The sequence below is a fragment of the Oncorhynchus mykiss genome, chromosome 12, assembly GCF_013265735.2.
Source record: "Oncorhynchus mykiss isolate Arlee chromosome 12, USDA_OmykA_1.1, whole genome shotgun sequence".
NCBI lineage: Eukaryota > Metazoa > Chordata > Actinopteri > Salmoniformes > Salmonidae > Oncorhynchus > Oncorhynchus mykiss.
Window position 1 is genome coordinate 59,885,444 of NC_048576.1, and position 23,600 is coordinate 59,909,043.

General features: G+C 43.5%; 1 protein-coding gene across 3 annotated transcripts in view; it reads left to right on the forward strand.

Moving 5' to 3' along the window:
* cramp1 (cramped chromatin regulator homolog 1) overlaps window positions 1–23,600 on the forward strand; it is a 53,425-nt gene that overhangs the window by 2,391 nt on the left and 27,434 nt on the right. For all 3 annotated transcript variants that reach the window (XM_036937925.1, XM_036937926.1, XM_036937924.1), the window contains exons 3-9: window positions 2,116–2,321; window positions 17,555–17,708; window positions 18,179–18,262; window positions 18,614–18,662; window positions 20,309–20,394; window positions 20,648–20,771; window positions 23,416–23,497. In XM_036937925.1, coding sequence (XP_036793820.1) covers window positions 2,116–2,321; window positions 17,555–17,708; window positions 18,179–18,262; window positions 18,614–18,662; window positions 20,309–20,394; window positions 20,648–20,771; window positions 23,416–23,497 — 785 coding nt within the window. The remainder of the gene's footprint in view (window positions 1–2,115; window positions 2,322–17,554; window positions 17,709–18,178; window positions 18,263–18,613; window positions 18,663–20,308; window positions 20,395–20,647; window positions 20,772–23,415; window positions 23,498–23,600) is intronic.

Here is a 23,600-nt window from a genome sequence, read left to right on the forward strand (position 1 = left end):
GCTAATCCATTGATGATGGTTGAATATGGTCAGTGTTTAGAATGCAGGATATTGCAATTATGCTGGCACTATCTAAACAAAACTGAGACATTAATTGTTTCTAGGCAGGAGCCTGGAAACCATCATTAACTGCATTCAAGTTGCGAGGCCATCCCATATTATTGCTTATGAGAGGGAGCTCATATAGGATAACTCTTTATGAGTTGTCAGCATTAATTAATATTTTATTAAATGCTAATTTTGTGTTATTGGAATAGTACTCAACTCAGTACTAATTATGACTCAACATATTATTTTTAGAAGCAGTGCTCACTCTGTTGAGGATTGGGTTGTGTCTGTCCCCCCTGACCTGCACATTGTGAGGTGAAGGCCAGTGTTGCTCCAAGCCAGCCTTGAGTGTTGTTTTTGGAACTTCGCTCCACTCCTCGTTGCAGGCCTGGCAAATGGAACAGACTTGTTTTCCTGCTGCCTCACTTTGCCAGCACTTCAGCCACAAGAGGGGAGGGTCTCTGTGGTGTGTTTTTGTAGGACAATGATGTTGTATGTGACACACTGGCCTCAGTCTGACTGTTTGTGCTAAAACAGATATTCTAAGTTTTAAAAAAAAAAGCTATTGGTCTCATTTTATTTGTCACATGCGCCAAATACAACAGGTCTGAGTGAAATGCTTACTAGTCCTTAACCAACAATGCTTTAAGATTTTTTTAAGATGTATTATTTTTTATTAAGGGTTAAGTTAAAAACAATAAAAATAAAGTCACAAATATTTAAACAGCAGCAATAAAATAACAAGCGAGGCTATGTACATGGGGTACTGGTACAGAGTCTATGTGCTGGGGCACCGGGTAATTGAGGTAACATGTACATGTTGGTAGTGTTAGTAACTATGCATAGATAATAAACAGAGGAGCAGCAGCGTAAAAGAGGGGTCTGGGTAGCCCTTTGATTAGCTGTTCAGTAATCTTATGGTTTGGGGGTAGAAGCTGTTAAGAAGCCTTTAGAACGTATAATTGGCACTCGGGTACCGCTTGCCGTGTGGTAGTAGAGCGAACAATCTATGACTAGGGTGGCTGGAGTCTTTGGCAATTTTTAGGGCCTTCCTCTGACATGGCACACTGCCTGGTATAGAGGTCCTAGATTGCAGGATGCTTGGCCCCAGTGATGTACTGGGCCGTACGCACTACCTTCTGTAGTGCCTTGCGGTCAGAGACCGAGCAGTTGCCATACCAGGCGGTGATGCTCTCGATGGTGCAGCTGTATAAATCCTTTTGAGGATCTGATGACCCATGCCAAATCTTTTCAGTCTCCTGCGGGTAGTAGGCTTTGTCGTGTCCTCTTCATGACTCTTGGTGTGTTTTGGACCATGATAGTTTGTTGATGTGGACACCAAGGAACTTGAAGCGCTCAACCTGTTCCACTACAGCCCTGTCGATGGGAATGGGGGCGTGTTCAGTCCTCCTTTTCCTGCAGTCCACAATCATCTCCTTTCTCTTGATCACGTTGAGGGAAAGGTTGTTGTCCTTGCACCACACGGCCAGGTCTCTGACCTCCTCCCTATAGGCTGTCTCATCGTTGTCAGTGATCAGGCCTACCACTGTTGTGTCATCGGCAAACTTAATGATGGTGTTGGAATCATACCTGGCCATGCAGTCATGAGAGAGAGGAGGGGACTGAGCACACAAACTGTCACAAACCATCTCAGGGAAGCTTGTCTTGCATACTCGTCGTTCTCACCAGGGTCTGGACATGAGTTTGGCGTCGTAACTGACTTCAGTGGGCAAATGCTCCCATTCGATTGCCACTGGCACGCTGGAGAAGTGTGCTCTAAATTGATAAATTCCTGTTTCAACTACCTGGCAGATGGCAGACAGTGTGGATAGTGTCATGTGGGTGAGCGGTTTGCTGAGTGCTCCATGGTGAGGTTATGATATGGGCAGGAATAAGCTACAGACAACGAACACAATTGTATTTTATTGAAGGCATTGTTGGTTAAGGGCTTGTAAGTCAGCATTACACGGTAAGGTCAACATCTGTTGTATTCGGCGCATGTGATTGGTTGCATTTGTATTTATGTTAATTGTACTTTTCCTCACCTTCTTTCCCTTTTTCACACAGGGTCAGAGAATGGTCCCTCTCACCAAGTGTCAGCTGGTCACTCCGGCTCCACGTCAGGCTCTATGGGGCCCTCGGGTAAGGCGGCCCCTAGAGGCCAAGGACCCGGGGTCAAGGAGGAGCCGGTGGGCAGCCAAAAGAGACCCCGGAGACAGTGGGAGTCCTGGAGTGCAGAGGACAAGAACAGCTTCTTCGAAGGGCTCTACGAGGTAAGTCAACTTTGAGTAGTACGAAATATAAATCAACTCAGCAAAAAATAAATGTCACTTTTCAGGACCCTGTCTTAAATGGATAATTCAAAAAATCCAAGTAACTTTGCAGATCTTCATTGTAAAGGTTTTAAACACCCTTTCCCTTGCTTGTTCATTGAACCATAAACAGTTAATGAACATGTGTCTTTGGAACGGTCGTTAAGACACTAACAGCTTAGACGGTATGCTTTTAAGGTCACAGTTATGAAATCTTAGGACACTAAAGAGGCCTTTCTACTGACTCTGAAAAACACCAAAAGAAAGATGCCCAGGGTCCCTGCTCATCTGCATGAACATGCCTTGGGCATGCTGCAAGGAGGCATGAGGACTGCAGATGTTGGCCAGAGCAATAAATTGCAATGTCCGTACTGTGAGACACCTAAGAGAGCTCTACAGGGAGACAGGACGGACAGCTGATCGTCCTCGCAGTAGCAGACCACATGTAACAACACCTGCACAGGATCGGTACATCCGAACATCACACCTGCGGGACAGGTACAGGATGGCAACAACAACTGCCCGAGTTACACCAGGAATGCACAATCCCTCCATCAGTGCTCAGACTGTCCGCAATGGGCTGAGAGAGGCTGGACAGAGGGCTTGTAGGCCTGTTGTAAGGAAGGTCCTCACCAAACATCACCGGCAACAACGTCGCCTATGGGCACAAACCCATTCTCGCTGGACCAGACAGGACTGGCAAGAAGTGCTCTTCACTGACGAGTTGTGGTTTTGTCTCACCAGGGGTGATAGTCGGATTCGCATTTATCGTCGAAGGAATTGTCGTTACACCGAGGCCTATACTCTGGAGCTGGATCGAGGTGGAGGGTCTGTCATGGCCTGGGGCAGTGTGTCACAGCATCATGGGACTGAGCTTGTTGTCATTGCAGTCAATCTCAATGCTGTGCGTTACAGGGAAGACATCCTCCTCTCTCATGTGGAACCCTTCCTGCAGGCTCATCCTGACATGACCCTCCAGCATGACAATGCCACCAGCCATACTGCTTGTTCTGTGCATGATTTCCTGCAAGACAGGAATGTCAGTGTCCTGCCATGGCCAGGGAAGAGCCCGGATCTCGTCTGGGAGCCCGGATCACGTCTGGGACCTGTTGGATCGGCGGGTGAGGGCTACTTGCAGGCGCCTTGGTGGAAGAGTGGGGTAACATCTCACAGCAGGAACTGGGAAATCTGGCGCAGTCCATGAGGAGGGGATGCATTGCAGTACTTAATGCAGGTGGTAGCCACACCAGATACTGACTGTTACTTTTGATTTTGACCCCCCCTTTGTTCAGGGACACAATCAATTTGTCTTAGTCACATGTCTGTGGAACTTGTTCAGTTTGTCTCAGTTGTTGAATCTTGTTGTGTTCATACAAATATTTACACGTTAAGTTTGCTGAAAATTAACGCTGTTGACAGTGAGAGGACGTATCTTTTTTTTTTTTTGCTGAGTTTATATCAACCTTATTACTTTGGTGTGTGTGTGGGGCAATTGGATCACAGAGTAATTCATCACTAAGACTACTACACTACTATGTACTCTCCTACTAGAAAACCACAGTATATGCAAACTGAAGTACTTACTCATAAGGAATTAGAACATTTTAGGCTATCACTTGGGGAGAGAAATCTGATGGTGCCTGTTAGTTTAAGTATAGACGTTTGTTAAAACCTGTTACAGTCTAAGCTGTGGGCGTTCTGCTAGCATATATGGAATTGTTTTAAGAAGGTCATACCAATGATCATTTTGCTATTTGATTTTGAATTAAAACACCTTTTAAGTATTAAAATAATTTGATACATTTTATTTGGCCTTACTGCCCATTCAAACGCATTGAATAACAGATTCACAACATGGAACAACAGTCCCCCAAAATTATCTAAGTGATGTTTGCTCTGAAGTATCTGACATATTCTGAGAGATGCATGAAAGGTCAGGAAACCGATATTTTTGCGTGTATGTATACACTGCTCAAAAAAATAAAGGGAACACTTAAACAACACAATGTAACTCCAAGTCAATCACACTTCTGTGAAATCAAACTGTCCACTTAGGAAGCAACACTGATTGACAATAAATGTCATATGCTGTTGTGCAAATGGAATAGACGACAGGTGGAAATTATAGGCAATTAGCAAGACTCCCCCAATATAGTAGTGGTTCTGCAGGTGGTGACCACAGACCACTTCTCAGTTCCTATGCTTCCTGGCTAATGTTTTGGTCACTTTTGAATGCTGGCGGTGCTTTCACTCTAGTGGTAGCATGAGACGGAATCTACAACCCACACAAGTGGCTCAGGTAGTGCAGCTCATCCAGGATGGCACATCAATGCGAGCTGTGGCAAGAAGGTTTGCTGTGTCTGTCAGCGTAGTGTTCAGAGCATGGAGGCGCTACCAGGAGACAGGCACATCAGGAGATGTGGAGGAGGCCGTAGGTGAGCAACAACCCAGCAGCAGGACCGCTACCTTTGCCTTTGTGCAAGGAGAAGCACTGCCAGAGCCCTGCAAAATGACCTCCAGCAGGCCACAAATGTGCACGTGTCTGCTCAAACGGTCAGAAACAGACTCCATGAGGGTGGTATGAGGGCCCGACGTCCACAGGTGGGAGTTGTGCTTACTGTCCAACACCGTGCAGGACGTTTGGCATTTGCCAGAGAACACCAAGATTGGCAAATTCGCCACTGGCGCCCTGTGCTCTTCACAGATGAAAGCAGGTTCACACTGAGCACGTGACAGAGTCTGGAGACTCCGTGGAGAACGTTCTGCTGCCTGCAACATCCTCCAGCATGACCGGTTTGGCAGTGGGTCAGTCATGGTGTGGGGTGGCATTTCTTTGGGGGGCCGCACAGCCCTCTGTGCTCGCCAGAGGTAGCCTGACTGCCATTAGGTACCGAGATGAGATCCTTAGACCCCTTGTGAGACCATATGCTGGTGCGATTGGCCCTGGGTTCCTCCTAATGCAAGACAATGCTAGACCTCATGTGGCTGGAGTGTGTCAGCAGTTCCTGCAAGAGGAAGGCATTGATGCTATGGACTGGCCCGCCCGTTCCCCAGACCTGAATCCAATTGAGCACATCTGGGACATCATGTCTCGCTCCATCTACCAACGCCACGTTGCACCACAGACTGTCCAGGAGTTGGCAGATGCTTTAGTCCAGGTCTGGGAGGAGATCCCTCGGGAGACCATCCGCCACCTCATCAGGAGCATGCCCAGGTGTTGTAGGGAGGTCATATACAGGCACGTGGAGGCCACACACTACTGAGCCTCATTTTGACTTGTTTTAAGGACATTACATCAAAGTTGGATCAGCCTGTAGTGTGGTTTTCCACTTTAATTTTGAGTGTGACTCCAAATCCATGGGTTGAATAATTTGATTTCCATTGTTCATTTTTATGTGATTTTGCTGTCAGCACATTCAACTATGTAAAGAAAAAAGTATTTAATACGAATATTTCATTCATTCAGATCTAGGATGTGTTATTTTGGTGTTCCCTTTATTTTTTTGAGCAGTGTATATTTAACCCATTACTTTTGCCACTTCACTTTGGGCTCGGTGTTCCGCTAGTGGGACAACTTCCAGTGAAACTAGATGGCGTGCAATCCGAATAAATAATCGTAAAAATTATGGATAGCAAAAAAAAATGTACTATCCATAATTTCTTTATATTTAAAAAAAAAATTTTTTTTACTATCCATAATTTATACGATTATTTATATCAGTTAAAAGCTTAAATTCTTGTTAACCTGTTGGTACTAGGCAGTATTTTCATTTTTGGATAAAAAAAACGTTCCCGTTTTAAACGGGATATTTTGTCAGGAAAAGATGCTAGAATATGCATATAATTGACACCTTTCGATAGAAAACACTAACGTTTCCAAAACTGTAAAGATATTGTCTGGGAGTATAACAGAACGGATGTTGCAGGCGAAAGCCTGAGAAAAATCCAATCCGGAAGTGCCCCAGGTTTTGAAGCGCTGCGTTCCAATGACTCCCTATTTGGCTGTGAATGTACCATCAACGAGCTTACGCTTTCTACGTATTCCCCAAGGTGTCTACAGCATTGTGACGTAGTTTTACGCATTTCTGTTGAAGAATAGCCGTAGGCGGCCACATTGCGTGAGTGGTCACATGGTGGCTCCGAGAGAGATTCTCGCATAAAATACAGAGGTAGCCATTACTCCAATCGGTCCTAGAGAAAAACTAATTGTCCCGACGGATATATTATCGAATAGATATTAGAAAAACACCTTGAGGATGGATTCTAAACGTTTGCCATGTGTCTGTCGATATTATGGAGCTAATTTGGAATCTTTTTCGGCGTTGTGGTGACCTCAATTTCCAGGCGATTTCTCAGCCAAACGTGAAGAAAAAACGGAGCTGTTTCGCCTACAAAAATAATATTTTTGGGAAAAAATTAACTTTGGCTATGTACCTATGAGTCTCGTGAGTGAAAACATCTGAAGTTCATCAAAGGTAAACGATTTAATTTGATTGTTTTTCTGATTTCCGTGACAAGGTTGCCTGCTGCTAGCGAGGCATAATGCTATGTTAGGCTATGATAAACTTACACAAATGCTTGTCTAGCATTGGCTGTAAAGCATATTTTGAAAATCTGAGATGACTGGGTGATTAACAAAAGGATAAGCTGTGTTCCAATATATTTCACTTGTGATTTTCATGAATAGGAAGATTTTCTAGGAAGATTTATGTCCGTTGTGTTATGCTAATTTGTGTCAGGCGATGATTACACTCTCGGATCCGGGTTTGAGAGTCACAATAAGTTTTAATCTAACTGCACTGTCCGATTTACAGTAGGCTTTACAGCGAAAGCAAATGCAATTGTTTGAGGACGGCACCCCACATCAAAATATTTTCCCACCGGCACAGGCTTCATAAAATCACAAATAGCGATTTAAATATTCACTTACTTTTTGAAAATCTTCCGCTGATTTGTTATCATGGATGTATTTCAAGGCCTACCTTCAAACTCTGTGCCTCTTTGCTTGACATCATGGGAAAATCAAAAGAAATCAGCCAAGACCTCAGAAAAACAATTGTAGACCTCCACAAGTCTGGTTCATCCTTGGGAGCAATTTCCAAACGCCTCTGAAGGTACCACGTTCATCTGTACAAACAACAGCACGCAAGTATAAACACCATGGGACCACACAGCTGTCATACCGCTCAGGAAGGAGACTGTTTCCTAGAGATGAACGTACTTGGGTGCGAAAAGTGCAAATCAATCCCAGAACAACAGCAAAGGACCTTGTGAAGATGCTTGAGGAAACGGGTACAGAAGTATCTATACCCACAGTAAAACAGGTCCTATATCGATGTAACCTGAAAGGTCGCTCTTCAAGGAAGAAGCCACTGCTCCAAAACCACCATTAAAAAGCCAGACTACGGTTTGCAACTGCACATGGGAACAAAGATCGTACTCTTTGGAGAAATGTCCTATGGTCTGATGAAACAAAACTAGAAATGTTTGGCCATAATGACCATTTATGTTTAGAGGAAAAAGGGGGAGGCTTGCAAGCAGAAGAGCACCATCCCAACTGTGAAGCACGGGGGTGGCAGCATCATGTTGTGGGGGTGCTTTGCTGCAGGAGGTACTGGTGCACTTCACAAAATAGGTGGCATCATGAGGGAGGAAAATTGTGTGGATATATTGAAGCAACATCTCAAGACATCAGTCAGGAAGTTAAGGCTTAGTTGCAAATGGGTATTCCAAAAGGAGAAGGACCCCAAACATATTTCCAAAGTTGCGGCAAAATGGCTTAAGGACAACAAAGTCCAGGTATTGGAGTGGCCATCACAAAGCCCTGACCCGTAGAAAATCTGTGGGCAAAACTGAAAAAGCGTGTGGGAGCAAGGAGGCCTACAAACCTGACTCAGTTACACCGGCTCTGTCAGGAGGGATGTGCCTAAATTCATCCAGCTTATTGTGGGAAACATTTGACCCAAGTTAAACAATTTAAAGGCAATACTACCAGATTCTAATTGAATGTATGTAAACTTCTGACCCACTTTGAATGAAATAAAAGCTGAAATAAATAATTATATTATTCTGACATTTCTCATTCTAAAAATAAAGTGGTGATGCTGACTGACCTAAGACAGGACATTTTTACGAGGATTAAATGTCAGGAATTGTGCAACTGAGTTTAAATGTACTTGGCTTCGGTGTATGTAAACTTCCAACTTTAACTGTAGATGTTCTTGAGTCCATCATCCAGGCATTCACCCCACTCCTAGAATTTGCAAATGCTCTGTCCGGTGAGTCATGCCAGTGGTTCTTACCTGAAGCCAATACTACACCTGTTCAATACAGAGGTCATGAAACCTGATGATGGCGAAACAGAGCTCACCCAAATCATCAAAACGATAGTTATGGCCTCTGAATGAGAAATATGATGGCCTCGTTGGTCGACCCTCGGTTTTAAACACATTACCTCCAAGAGGAGAAGGTGGGCCACATAAAAGCAAGAGCTGTCTCTGATGGTCAATGAAGGACATGAAATCCCAAGCCCAGCACAGGGAGATGTTGCTGCTCCTTCACCACAACTGCCAGCTAAAAAGAGAGTCACTGGGCAGTTTTTTTTCAAAAAGTCATGCTCCACCACCACAGGTCTTACTGAAATCCAGCTGGTAGAAAAGGAACTCAGCTGCTACTTTCTCTTGATGCTGACCTTGAAACCAATCCACTGGACTGGTGGAAGATCCACCCCCCAAAACTTTCCCCAAGTCAGCAACCTGGCAATGCGCTACCTGTGCATTCCTGCAACCAGCTCCCCCTCAGAGCGTGTTTTTAGCACAGGTGGCAACATGGTGACCTGCCATAGGGTAGCTTTAAAGCCAGAGACCGTAGACAGACTTGTCTGTCTTGCTTCTAACTTGTAAGACAACTACTTCAACTGTGATGTGCCATTAGTCTAACAGTGCAAGTCTGTGTATTATAACTATTTGTTTTTACATTTCCTGTTCTACTTCTGTCATGGCCTACCTCTTCCAAGATGGCGTAGCAGTGGGAGGTTTTGATTGTCTTGTCCTTGTATCTATTGTATATATTTTTAAAGAAAGAAACGATCTCATTTTTACATCTACGGACTGAACATACACTCCTGCAACCCGCCTCACCCAATGTGGTATGGATCTGCAAATTTTTTTTATACTTAAGAACCATAACCCCCGTCAGAAGCTAGCCAGCTAACTAGCTAGTAGTCAGTTAGCCACTCCTAACGGTCATCACCGCTAACTCTGACATTTTCCAGCTTCAGCCCGATCAACTCCTGCACAGCGCGATATCAACCCAGAGAATTTCGGACTGCTTTTCTCCACAGTATCTCCGGATTCCTACCGCAAGCTCTGAACCTTTACTCTGGATCGTCTGTTAGCTAGCTGCTATCCGAGTGGCTACTCCTTACGTGTCTGTCCCAACACAAGCACCAGTTAGCCTGGAGTTTGCCTCGAGCTAGGCCCATCTCCCGGCTAGCTGAAGAAATCCATCAGATAATCCCTGGGCTTCAATTACCGACAAAGAGCCCCGCCGATCCATCACGACTGGTCTGCCGACATTACCGTCCAAGGGGGTTTCAACAGGCTCCCCCGTTGCGACTTCCCCGAGGCCCATCTGCTAGCCCCGGCCTGCTAGTGGTCTGAATCACCCTATGATTACTTGGCAACACATGCCTCTCCCTAATGTCAATATGCCTCGTCTATTGCGGTTTTGGTTAGTAGTCTTTGTCTTATTTCACTGTAGAGCCTCCAGCCCTGCTCAATATGCCTTAGCTAGCCCTGTTGTTCCACCTCCCACAAATGCGGTGACCACACCTGGCTTAAGTGGTGCTTCTAGAGACAAAACCTCTCATCGTCTCTCAATGCCTTACCTCCACTGTACTCACAACCTACCATACCCTTGTCTGTACATTATGCCTTGAATCTATCCTGTGCCCAGATACCTGCCCCCTTTTACTCTCTGTTCCGAACACACTAGACGACCAGTTCTTTGAACCTTTAGCTGTACTCTTATCCTACTCCTCCTCTGTTCCCCTGATGTAGAGGTTAACTCAGGCCCTGTGTTTCCCCAGGCGCTCTAATTAGTTGACTTCTGTAACCGTAAAAGCATTGGTTTCATGCATGTTAACATCAGAAGCCTCCTCCCTAAGTTCGTTTTATTCACTGTTTTAGCACACTCCGCCAACCCGGAAGTCCTAGCCGTGTCTGAATCCTGGCTTAGGAAGGCCACCAAAAATCCTGAAATTTCTAACTATAACATTTTCCGACAAGATAGAACTGCCAAAGGGGGCGGAGTTGCAATCACTTGTAGAGAGGGCCTGCAGAGTAATGTCATACTATCCAGGTCTGTGCCCAAACAATCCAAACAACAAAAATCCACCGTTCCAGAAACAAGTCTATCACCGTTTCTGCTTGCAATAGACCCCCTTCAGCCCCCAGTTGTGCCCTGGACACCATATGTGAATTGATCACCCCCCATCTATCTTCAGAGTAAGTACTGTTAGGTGACCTAAACTGGGACATGCTTAACACCTCAGCCGTACTATAATCTAAGATAGATGCCCTCAGTCTCACACAAATTATCAAGGAACCTATCAGGTGCAACCCTATATCCGTAACCATGGGCACCCTCATAGATATCATCCTGACCTCCTTGCCCTCTAAATACACCTCTACTGTCTTGAACCAAGATCTCAGCGATCACTGCCTCATTGCCTGGGTGCGTAATGGGTCCGCGGTCAAACGACCACCCCTCATCACTGTCAACCGCTCCCTAAAACACTTCAGCGAGCAGGCCTCTCTAACCGATCTGGCCCGGGTATCCTGGAAGGATATTGACCTCATCTCGTCAGTAGAGGATGCCTGGTTGCTCTTCAAAAGAGCTTTCCTCTCCATCTTAAATGAGCATGACCCATTAAAAAAATTTAGAATTAAGAACAGATGGTTCACTTGGTTCACCCCAGACATGACTACCCTTGACCAGCACAAAAACATCCTGTGGCCTTCTGCATTAGCATCAAATAGCCCCTGTGATATGCAACTCTTCAGGGAAGTCAGGAACCAATATACTCAGTCAGTTAAAGCAAAGGCTAGCTTTTTCAAACCAGAATTTTGCTTCCTGTAGCACCAATTCCAAGAAGTTTTGGGACACTGAAAAGGCCATGGAGAATAAGAGCACCTCCTCCCAGCTGCCCACTGCACTGAGGATAGGAAACACTGTCATTACCTTTTTTAAATCTACCAATATCCCCCTGCTTCTCCTTCACCCAAATCCAAACAGCTGATGTTCTGAAAGAGCTGCAAAATCTGGATCCCTACAAACCAGCTGGGCTAGACAATCTGGACCCTCTCTAAGATTATCAGCCGCAACCCCTATTACTACCCTGTTCAACCTCTTTCGTATCGTCTGAGATCCCTAAAGATTGGAACGCTGCCGCTGTCATCCCCCACTTCAAAGGGGGAGAGACACCTTTAGACCCAAACTGTTATAGACCTACAGTTGAAGTTGCAAGTTTATATACACCTGAGCCAAATACATTTTAAACTCAGTTTTTCACATTTCCTGACATTTAATCCTAGTAAAAATCCCTGTTTTTAGGTCAGTTAGGATCACTTTATTTTAATAATGTGAAATGTCAGAATAATACTAGAGTGTGCTTTAATTTCTTTCATCACATTCCCAGTGGGTCGGAAGTTTACATACACTCAATTCGTTTTTGGTAGCATTGCCTTTAAATTGTTTAACTTGGGTCAAACGCTTCAAGCTTCCCACAATAAGTTGGGTGAATTTTGGCACATTCCTCCTGGCAGAGCTGTTGTAACTGTGTCAGGTTTGTAGACCTTGCTCGCACATGCTTTTTCAGTTCTGCCCACAGATCTTCTATAGGATTGAGGTCAGGGCTTTGTGATGGACGCTCCAATACCTTGACTTTGTTGTCCTTAAGCCATTTTGCCACAACTTTGGAAGTATGCTTGGGGTTGTTGTCCTTTTGGAATACCCACTTGCGACCAAGCTTTAACTTCCTGACTGATGTCTTTAGATGTTGCTTCAATATATCCACATAATTTTCCTCCCACATGATGCCATCTATTTTGTGAAGTGCACCAGTCCCTCCTGCAGCAAAGCACCCCCACAACATGATGCTGCCACCCCCGTGCTTCACGTTTGGGATGGTGTGATTTGGCTTGCAAGCCTCCCCCTTTTCCTCTAAACATAACCATGGTCATTATGGGCAAACAGTTCTATTTTTGTTTGATCAGACCAGAGGAAATTCCTCCAAAAAGTATGATTTTTGTCCTCATGTACAGTTGCAAATCGTAGTCTGGCTTTTTTTTATGGCTGTTTTGGAGCCGCGGCTTCTTCCTTGCTGAGCGGCCTTTCATGATATGTCAATATAGGGCTCGTTTTACTCTGGATATAAATACTTTTATCTGTTTTCTCCAGCATCTTCACATGGTCCTTTGCTGTTCTGGGTTTGATTTGTACTTTCCACACCAAGTATGTTCATCTCTAGGAGACAGAACGTGTTTCCTTCCTGAGCGGTATGACGCCTACTTGGTCCCATGGTGTTTATACATGCATACTATTGTTTGTACAGATGAACGTGGTACCTTCAGGCGTTTGGAAATTGCTCCCAAGGATGAACCAGACTTGTGGCTGTCTACAATTTATTTTCTGAGGTCTTGTCTGATTTCTTTTGATTTTCCCATGATGTCAAGCAAAGAGGCACTGTGTTTGAAGGTAGGCCTTGAAATACATCCACATGGACATGTCCAATAGGCTAATTGACATCATTTGAGTCAATCAGAAGTTTCTAAAGCCATTACATTTTCTGTAATTTCCCAAGCTGTTTAAAGGCACAGTCAACTTGGTGTATGTAAACTTCTGACCCACTGGAATTGTGATAGTGAAATAATGTCTGTGCATCAGACAAGTCTTTTTTCCAAAAAATGTTTACAAAGTAAATGTCCTAACCAACTTGTCAAAACTGTAATTTGTTAACAACAATTTTTTGTGGAGTGGTTGAAAAAGGAATTTGAATCACTCCAACCTAAGTGTATGTAACCTTCCGACATCAACTGTATATCCATCCTGCCCTGCCTTTCTAAAATCTCCGAAAGCCAAGTTCATTAACAGATCACCGACCATTTCTAATCCCACCGTTCCTTCTCCACTATGCAATCTGGATTTAGAGCTGGTCATGGGTGCACCTCGGCCACGCTCCAGGTCCTAAACAATATAACTGCTATCGATTTAACGACAGTACTGTGCAGCTGTTTTCATCAACCTGGCCAAGGCTTTCGACTCTGTCAATCACCACATTCTCATTGGCAGACTCAATAGCCATGGCTTCTCAAATGACTGCTTCTTTCAGTTCACTAACTACTTCTCAGACAGTTCAGTGTGTCAAAACAGGCCCTCCGCCTGTTGTCCGGACCTCTGGCTGTCTCTATGGTGGTGCCACCGGGTGTAATTCCCGGGCCTACTCTTTTCTCTCTACATATCAATGATGTCATTCTTGCTGCTGATGATTCTCTGATCCACCAGACGATACTATTCTGTATACTTCTGGCCCTTCTTTGGACACTGTGCAAACAAACCTCCAAGCGTGCTTCAACGCCATACAACACCCCTTCTGTGGCCTCCGACTGCTTTTAAATGCTAGTAAAACGAAGTGCATGCTCTTCAACCGATTGCTGCCCGCACTCCCGCCCTACTAGCATCACTACCCTGGACGGTTCTGACTTAGAATATGTGGACAACTACAAATACCTAGGAGTCTGGTTAGACTGTAAACTCTTCTTCCAGACTCATATTAAGCATCTCCAATCCAAAATTAAATCTAGAATCGGCTTCCTATTTCACAACAAGGCATCCTTCACTCATGCTGCTAAACATACCCTTGTAAAACTGACTATTCTACTGATCCTTTACTTTGGCGATGTAATTTACAAAATAGCCAACACTCTACTTAGACTGCATCCAGTTCGCTATCACAGTGCCATCCGTTTTATCACGAAAGCCCCATATACTACCCACCACTGCGACCTCAATGCTCTCTTTGGCTGGCCCTCACTTCATATTTGTCGCCAAACCCACTGGCTCCAGGTCATCTACAAGTCTGCTAGGTAAAGCCCCTTATCTCAGCTCACTGGTCACCATAGCAACAACCACACGTAGCACTTGATCCAGCAGGTATATGGCACTGGTCATCCCCAAAGCCAACGCTCCCTTTGGCCGCCTCTCCTTACAGTTCTCTGCTGCCAATGACTGGAATGAATTGCGAAATTCTCTAAAGCAGGAGACTTAAATCTCCCTCACTAACTTTAAGCATCAGCTGTCAGAGCAGCTTACTGATCACTACCTGTTCACAGCCAATCTGTAAATAGCACACCCGACTACCTCATCCCCATATTATTATTACTTGCCCTCTTGCTCTTTTTGCACCCCTGTATCTCTACTTGCACATCATTTGCATATATATTACTCCAGTATTAATGCTAAATTGAAATTATTTGAGCTTCTATGGGCTATTTATTGCCTAACTCCCGACTCCTCTACATTTGCACACATGGTACATAGGTCTTTCTTTTGTGTTATTGACTGTACTTTTGTTTAACTTTTTTTTGTCGCACTGCTATGCTTAATCTTGGCCAGGTTGCAGTTGTAAATGAAAACTTGTTATATACTGGCCTACCTGGTTAAATAAAGGTGAATTAAAATAAACATAGCCTTTGGTTTATTCAGGCATTCTTATTCTGAAGCAGAAGTGTCCCTTGTAAACATTATTTTATTCATTTTGTGATAATTATCGTTATTGAATGAGAAATTATCTTTATTTTATTTGCCATATAGCCCCAGCCTTATTGTGGAGGCCAGGTCATCTGATACAGCACTCCATATTTCCCCCAAGCTAATGTCCATTGCTCGTGTTTCTTGACCCAAGTCACTTCTTATTGGTGTTATTAAATAGTGGTTTCTTTACAGCAGTACGACCATGAAGGCCTGATTCACGCAGTCTCCTCTGAACAATTGATGTTGATGTCTGTTACTTGATCTCTGTCAAGCATTTATTTGGGCTGCAATCTGAGGTCCAGTTAATTCTATTGAACTTATCTGCAGCAGAGAACTCTGGGTCTTCCTTTCCTGTGGCGGTCCTCATGAGAGAGAGTTTCCTCATGGCACTTGATGGTTTTTGCGACTGCACTTGAAGAAACTTTCAAAGCAATGATGCACCGTCATTTCTCTTTGCTTATTTGAGCTGTTCTTGCCATAATATGGACTTGGTCTTTTACGAAATAGGGTTGTCTTTTGAAAACCACCCCTACCTTGTCACAACACAACTGATTGGCTCAAACACATTAAGAATCGACTTTTAACAAGGCACACCTGTTGCTTGAAATGCATTCCAGGTGACTACCTCATGAAGCTGGTTGAGAGAATGCAAAGCTGTAATCATGGGAGAGGGTGGCTACTTTGAAGAATCTTAAATTATATTTTGATTTGTACAATTTTTTGGGATAATACATGATTCAATGTGTTATTTCATAGTTTTGATTTTTTTCACTATTCTACATTGTAGAAAATGGTACGAATAAAAACCCTTGAATGAGTAGGTGTTAACTTTTGACTGGTACTGTACTGCCATTCATTTTTTAAATATTCAACTCGTACCGGTGGACCTTCATTATTTTCTTGTGAGGCCTGTGGGCTTCCTAGAGCAAAATAACCGACATTTACGTGTTTGAGAGTCTTTCCATAGCGGCGTCATAACCGTTAGGACGATGCGGACTATTTTGTGAGAAGACCGGTATTTGGGATGTCTCATGGTCTGACGAACACCGCTCTTACCTTTCACCTCAGACGCATAAGTGCGACATCAACGATTTGAGACATCCAATGCAAAAAAACTCTCTTCCTTATACCTACTGATTTTAATGGGGATTTTTCTATGCTAATCTGAAGGTGCTGGTCCCTGAAGGCATTCAAAATGCAGTTTGTGCATTCACTTTTTGATGTGGCAACAGTGACGGGTAGAGGAGAGCCAAGAGTGTTGTACCAATGCGTGTGGACAGAGTTGTAACTCGTTTGAAGGCCAGTTGTGAGGGTTTGCATCCGGAGTGTACGCAGGGCAAAGAGTGGGAGATGTATAGAAACCTCCTTTCAGTGTTCGTTGTGCCTTTGCAGGATGGGTCTGTACTTTCAGAAGTTCCATGACATGCAGGCAAAATGCAAACCCTAAATTCAAACTGCACGCAGAGACATACATATGGTATCCACAAGTTCATCTGACTCTGGAGAAGAATATAAAGTGCCTCATTGCCAAAATCCAGAGGTTTCCCTTTAAACAGCTGTTAAGTTTGATCGGTAGCAGATAATTCTATTTCGATTTTAAGATTAAAAGTAGCTGATTTTTGTGTCGAGTTACATTGTTTACAGTGAATAGAATGCGATGTTTGGCGTGACTATCACAATGGAACCTTCAGAATGCTGAGAAATTCCCGTACGTGGATGGAGGACAAAAATGGCAGTTTAGTATTTTAAAAATAGCTCAAACTATTCCAGACTAGTCTACACGTTTTAAAGTTTGAACAGCGTTTCTAGCGTAAACAGTGTAAGAGGATTAGCTTTGTATAAAAAATAAAAAAAAATAAGCTATAAGTCCAAAATAATTCTTAGAATATCTAGTGTTGCTGCTGTCGCAAGCCTTACAAGTCGAAGTTTGTTGGAGATTTAAAGTGGGGACTCTTTCTTTGCAAGCCCCACTATTAATAATTGATTGCATTTTATAAAGCAACTTTCCACCTACAGTAGGTGCTCAGTGCTTATCATTACAAGGGGGGAAACACCTGTTCCACCACACATGTAGCACTGCAACCATTTTGTGCCAGAACACTCAGCATAAATCAGTTATTATGGTGGAAATACTAGGAGTGTTGTATGCCAATTGGAAATTTAAGTGGCCGTGATTTGAAAGGGGCCAGGTTGGGAATTTAGCCAGGACACCAGGGTTAACACCCCTGCTCTTACAGAAAGTGCCATGGGGTTTTTAATGACCACCGAGACTGCACTTTATGTCCTATGTTCTCCCATAGACCGGAGGGAAGAGTGCCCCCTACTCCAACACAAGTTCCATATCTCTAATAGTGTCGGTCTTTCTCTCTCGCTCTCTGTAGCATGGGAAGGACTTTGAGGCGATCCAGACGAACATAGCTTTGAAGCATAAGAAGAAGGGGAAGCCAGCCAGCATGGTGAAGAACAAAGAGCAAGTTCGACACTTCTACTACCGCACCTGGCACAAGATCTCCAAGCACATCGACTTCGCCAACGGTAAGCTAGCTTGTCTCTCTGTTTCGCTCCCTTCTCTCGTTATTTTTCAAATAGAACTCTCCACTCACCTCTTGCTTGTTTACACAGTATTTTCTTTTTTTATGCCCGTGTTTCGGTTTGTTGACTAAAACATTGACCTTCAAAATCAGTGTGAAACTTTGCCTGCGACCTGTATGCAAAGTTTAATTTGCGAATGCCAACTGGTCTTCATAAAAAGTAGGTTGCTTGGTATCTGCGTTCATTTCTTCTTTTGAATCCTATCATGTTTGATACACACACACACACACACACACCCACACACACACCTGCAAGCAACTCATTAAATGTGCAAGAGCGAAACTGTCTTTTGATCTCACCATCAGTGTGAGACCTGTCTTTAAATTGGTTGTGGCGCACCCAAGATCACTGGTGTGCTGCAGTTTTCTTTTCACTTTTATCCCATAACATGCCCAGTTCCTCCTGTCCCACAGTGTACTCTCGTGTGCTGAAGAAGTCTTCTCAGGAGCTGTATGGTCTCATCTGCTACGCTGAACTCAGGAAGAAGGTTGGAGGATGTAAGTCAAACAGGGTGTGTGTGGGGTGGGGGGGCTGTATCCGTCTTGTCTTGGATGGTGTGTTTGACACTGGCCTCAGTCTGGCTCTGTTTCTGGGGCTGGTTGGCCACAATGGAGCTGATTTTAATTGTTGCGCTGGACAGGGCCGGTGTCATGAGGGACAGTTAAGTGTGGCGAAGGTCATGAAGGATGTGATGTTTCTATGTCTGTGTTAATCTTGTGTCCAAAGATAGAAAAGCTAGCTAACTCCTGTTGGAGGACATTTTTAGATATGTTAATGTTTGTGTTGTCTTCACAAAGCAAGAGCAAGGAGGTACGCACTAGCTTTTCTAACTCTGTTGTTGTTCATAGTGATGGACGATAAGAACGTGGCCAAGCTTAACGAGCTCATCCAACAGGGGTAAGACTGAGACCAAAAATGATAACAATGTAACCACAGCTTTTAGAAATATACCACCTCTTTTCTCCAAGACTTTAGGGTTAAAAGTAGTTGATTTGTTTATAAATAGTTTACACATTTGAAATGAACCATTATATACACCTGTTTTTTATGTACACCCATCTAGTACCTCGTCGGTACCCCCTTTGCCTTTAGAACAGTTTGAATTCTTCAGGGCATTAGTTTTACAAGTCGGAAACGTTCCACAGGGATGTTGGTCCATTTTGATGCGATGGCATTGCGCAGTTGCTATAAATTGGACGGCGGTACATTGCCGCCACCAATCTGTATTGTTGACACCAGGAAGAATGGGTCCATGGACTCATGCTGCTTACGCCCAATTCTTCCTGTGCCATCAGCATGATGCAACAATAATCGTGAATCGGGACTGGCACTGTCAATGTTTTTTGTCCCACCATTCTCGGGGAAACCCTGGAAACAGTCTTGCATGAAAAGCCCATGAGGGTGGCTGTTTCTGAGATACTGGATCCGGCGTGCCTGGCACAGAAGATCATACCACGCTTAGTCGCTTATGTCACTCGCTTTGCCCATTCTAATGTTCAAACAGTAACTTGATGCCTGTTTGCCGGCTTTATATAGCAAAGCACGGCCACGTGACTCACTGTCTGTAGCATCGAGCCATTTTCATGAACAGGGTGGTGTAGGTAATAAACTGTAATGCGTTGGTTTCATGGGCTGAAATAAAAGATCCCAGAAATGTTAAATATACAAAAAATACGTATTTCCCTCATTTTGTGCGTAAAGTTGTTTCCCTCTGTGTTAGTGAGCATTTCTCCTTTGCCAAGATAATCCATCCACCTGACAGGTGTGGCATATCAAATAGCTGATTAAACATGATCATTACACAGGTGCACCTTGTGCTGGGGTCAAGAAAAGCTGCCTCTGACTTCGTTTTATTGAATTTGGCAGTATGTCCAACCGGCCTCTCAACTGCAGACGACATGTAATCAGAACAGCCCAGATCCTCCACATCCTGCTTCTTCACTTGCGTGATCGTCTGAGACCTACCAACAGGACAGCTGATGAAATTGAGGAGTATTTCTGTCTGTAATAAAGGCCTCTTGTGAAAAGAAAAAATACAAATTCTGATTGGCTGGGCCTGGCTCCAAATTGGGTGGGCCTATGCCATCACAGGCCCACCGATGGCTGCGCCCATGCCCAGTCATGTAAAATCTATAGATTAGGGCCTAATTTATTTATTTAAATTAACTGATTTCCTTACTGTTAAATTCGCTAATGACGGATGGTAGCTTATGGTAAAGAAATTAACATTAACATTTCTCTCTGGTGGACATTCCTGCAGTCAGCATGCCAACTGCACACTCCCTCAACTTGAGACACCTGTGGCATTTTGTTGTGACTAAACTGGACATTTTAGAGAGGCCTTTTGTTGTCCCCAGCACAAGGTGCATATGTGTAATGATCATGCTCTTTAATCAGCTTCTTGATATTTCGCACCTGTCAGGTGGATGGATTATCAACACTTTACATGTTGAGTTTTTGTTCAGTGTAGATGGTTGATATTTTGTAATTGTCATTTTTGTTGTAGTTTGTGTTTATCTCATGTTTCTGCTCTATTCTCCCAGGGCCACCACGGTGCGTTCTAAAGGCAGGAACCTACGCATCAAAGCTCCCATGTGCCGTGCGCTCAAGAGGCTATGTGACCCAGATGGTGAGTATACACACGCACAAACACACACGCACAAACACACATTGACAGACACTCACACAGCAGGGAGAGGGCGGAAGTGTATGAATGGGGACGTTGAGTCATACATGTGGGTAGGAGGGGATGGATTTCCATGGCAATAATCGGAAGGGGGCGGATGAGTAGGGGAGAGTAAGTGGTGGTGGTAATGATGCTGATCATCTTACAAATGTTATCCCTCTTTCCTTTACACCTCCCTCTCACTCACTCTCTCTAGGAGTGAGTGATGAAGAAGACCAGAAGCCTGTGCGTCTACCTCTGAAGGTTGCCGTGGAGCTGCAGCCGCGTAGCAACCACTCCTGGGCCCGTGTTCAGAGTCTTGCCCATAATCCCCGCCTCAGGTCAGTGTCAGCTAACTATAAAGACTATCATTTCAGATATTTTTTTGTGATAACTTCCTGTATATGAAAGGTGTACTGCAGGGTCAGTATTGGTACCAGTTCTCTTTTAATATTTATGTAAATAAAACTGTTGAAACGTGATATTAATCTGTATGCAGACGATACTGTTATGCATGCTATTGCCCCAACTGTAGATGGTGAGCTGCAATCTGACTTTGTTGCCTTACAACAAGCACTGGTTGGTTTAAAACTTGTACATAATGCGGGCTAGACTAAATGCATGTTCTCTAATTCTTTCAGATGGACTACATATTTATTCATTGAGTGTTTTGCCCATAGATCGGGTTCCCGCCTATAAATGTCTGGGCATTTGGATTGATCAGCACTTAATGTTGAAGAAACATACTGATGAAATCCATGGCGTTGTTTTGTTTTATAGTATGAAGAGTACAGCTTAACGTAGCTAAATAAAATCAAAAGGATATTTTCTCCAAACGATATGAGGGTGTGTACATGCAGCTATTGTGTTGCACTGTTAAGAAAGAAACAAGTCTTGCTATATGTTTTGATTTTTAATACATTCTAAGGCTGCATGACGCGTCTAATAATTTGGGAAAAAATAGCATGAAAGGCATGAACTCTGCTTAGTTTTTTTGCGCCGGCTAAATACGCTTGATCCGTCTCATTCACATTTTGACAAGTACTTGATAATGCCTCGAATTTCCCGCCGGCATCCCCTTTTTGTGGCCGTAATGCTCCCTAAAAAAATGTTTTGGCCAGTTGTGCCCCTGGCCTGAAAAATAATAATTCCCGGCTTCGTGCGCCGAAGCACCTCTCGGATATCTAAATTCTTATTAGCCAATGCCAGTCACGTGATCGGGTCGTTCTCACAGGCTACAAGTGAAGACCGACACGTTGGGGACGCAACTGTGCGTGTCCTTATCGAATTCCGAGGCGCATGTTGAAGATGTTGGAAGAACTGTCCACATTAACTTTTCGTCAGCTAACAAGATGAGTAGGCCCAACAAACAGCAAAAGCACTAGCCTATGTCAATCTACTATGCCCATAGTACAAAAGTTTACCTATTCTGTGCGATAAATAAATATTTCAAACATAATCTGGGACAGTTGTGGGATGCGATAGATCCCAAATTAATACAACTACTAGCTTCAAAAAAGCAATGAGGGTGACACAACAGATCAGAACATTTAGCTTAAAATGTTGATAAACTATTAGGCTAATTCTTCACATTAAAAGTGCAGCAATGTGCACATGGCAGTAGGCTATAAGTGTGAATGTTCCAAAATGCAATCAATTAGCAGGAAACGACATTCTGAAAAATCACCACACATGCGATTTATAATAAAAGCATTACATGCATAAAGGTGCATTTTTATTTTTAAAATGATCTTCCCCAAACTTGAAACTCTAGTGCTGCGTGCGTGTATGTATGCCAGTTAGGCTAAATACCCGTTGTAAAGCAGATTAATATTCTTAATTTTAAGTTACTTGTCCACTTAAATTGTGACACAAACCTTATCAAAAAATATATGCCTAATGGGCTAGGCTACATGATGTGTGCGACTATGAGTTGAAAAAGTTTTTTTTAAGGAGTGCTGTTTCTTGCTTTACTGCACACAAACTGGGCGTCATTCACAAGTGATAATATTGCCACCCATCAGACTATTCTTAATTTAATCTTGTCTTTACATATAATTTAGTATATGTGTGAAATTTGTTTTGATTTAGAATCGGCTATTATCATGCACCTGTCTTGGAACAGGGGCAGGGGGAAAAATACATGTCATCTATGCACTTAAATAGTGAATGGAGGATGCTTTTCCCGTGGTTCATTTTCATGCCATGAGGTAGGCTATACTGTTGTAAAGAGAAGAAATGTGCTTACTATTAGAACAATTAAATAAAGTAGGCCTAGCCTATAGAAAGTTGATGGTATCCTCTTTTTAATAGAGGCTATCAAAACTGTTTTCTCACTTAATTGCATAGCCTATAGAAACATGAGCATAGACTCAACAAAATTTTCGTTTTGATTTTGCATTGATGTCAGAGTGATTAGAGGGACAACTGTGCTGAATACCAGGCAGTTAGCAAGTTTGGTAGGCTACTAATGCAGCATCAGCGCTTGGAGAAGCCTAATTACCGTGACTAAACGGTCATGACCCGTGACCGCTGGTGTGGCTGTAATACGGTTACGTGACAGCGCTAAATCAATTTTTTTTCCCCAAATTCTGTGTTGTGCTATATTTTTATTTTACATTTGTATTGATTGCTTTTTCCTTTCACATTGCATTTGATTGTTGTATTACTGTGATCAGGGCACCCTTGAGAATGAGTGCCTGGTCTCAATGGGTTTTCCTTGAATAAATAATAGATTTTTAAAAAATCAAGATGGGCAGAAAAATCTTTATGCTTTTGGGACACCCAACCCTGACTGTTTGGATCCCTAAACATAGCGGCCATTACATGAAGCATATTGTCATTATCATATTGGGTTTTGCTAGGTTGTGTCGTGCTGAACATGCCCCTGTCAGTGTTTTGAGGTGTGTGTTGTCTACAGGAGTTGTCTTTGCTGAGAAATTTAGTATTTTCTAACATTGTTTGTTCTTCTGTGTGGTGATGTAGGATGGTGGTAGAGCTACATAGGAAGGTGTCCAGCCTGATTGAGTTCCTGAAACAGAAGTGGGCCGTCCAGGACCAGCGGATCGTATCCTTCCACATCACAACAGTTATGTCATGTCCGTCTTATAGCACTTAGACCACAACCTAACTGATTATATTTTTTATCTGGACGAGTATAGAATCGCATG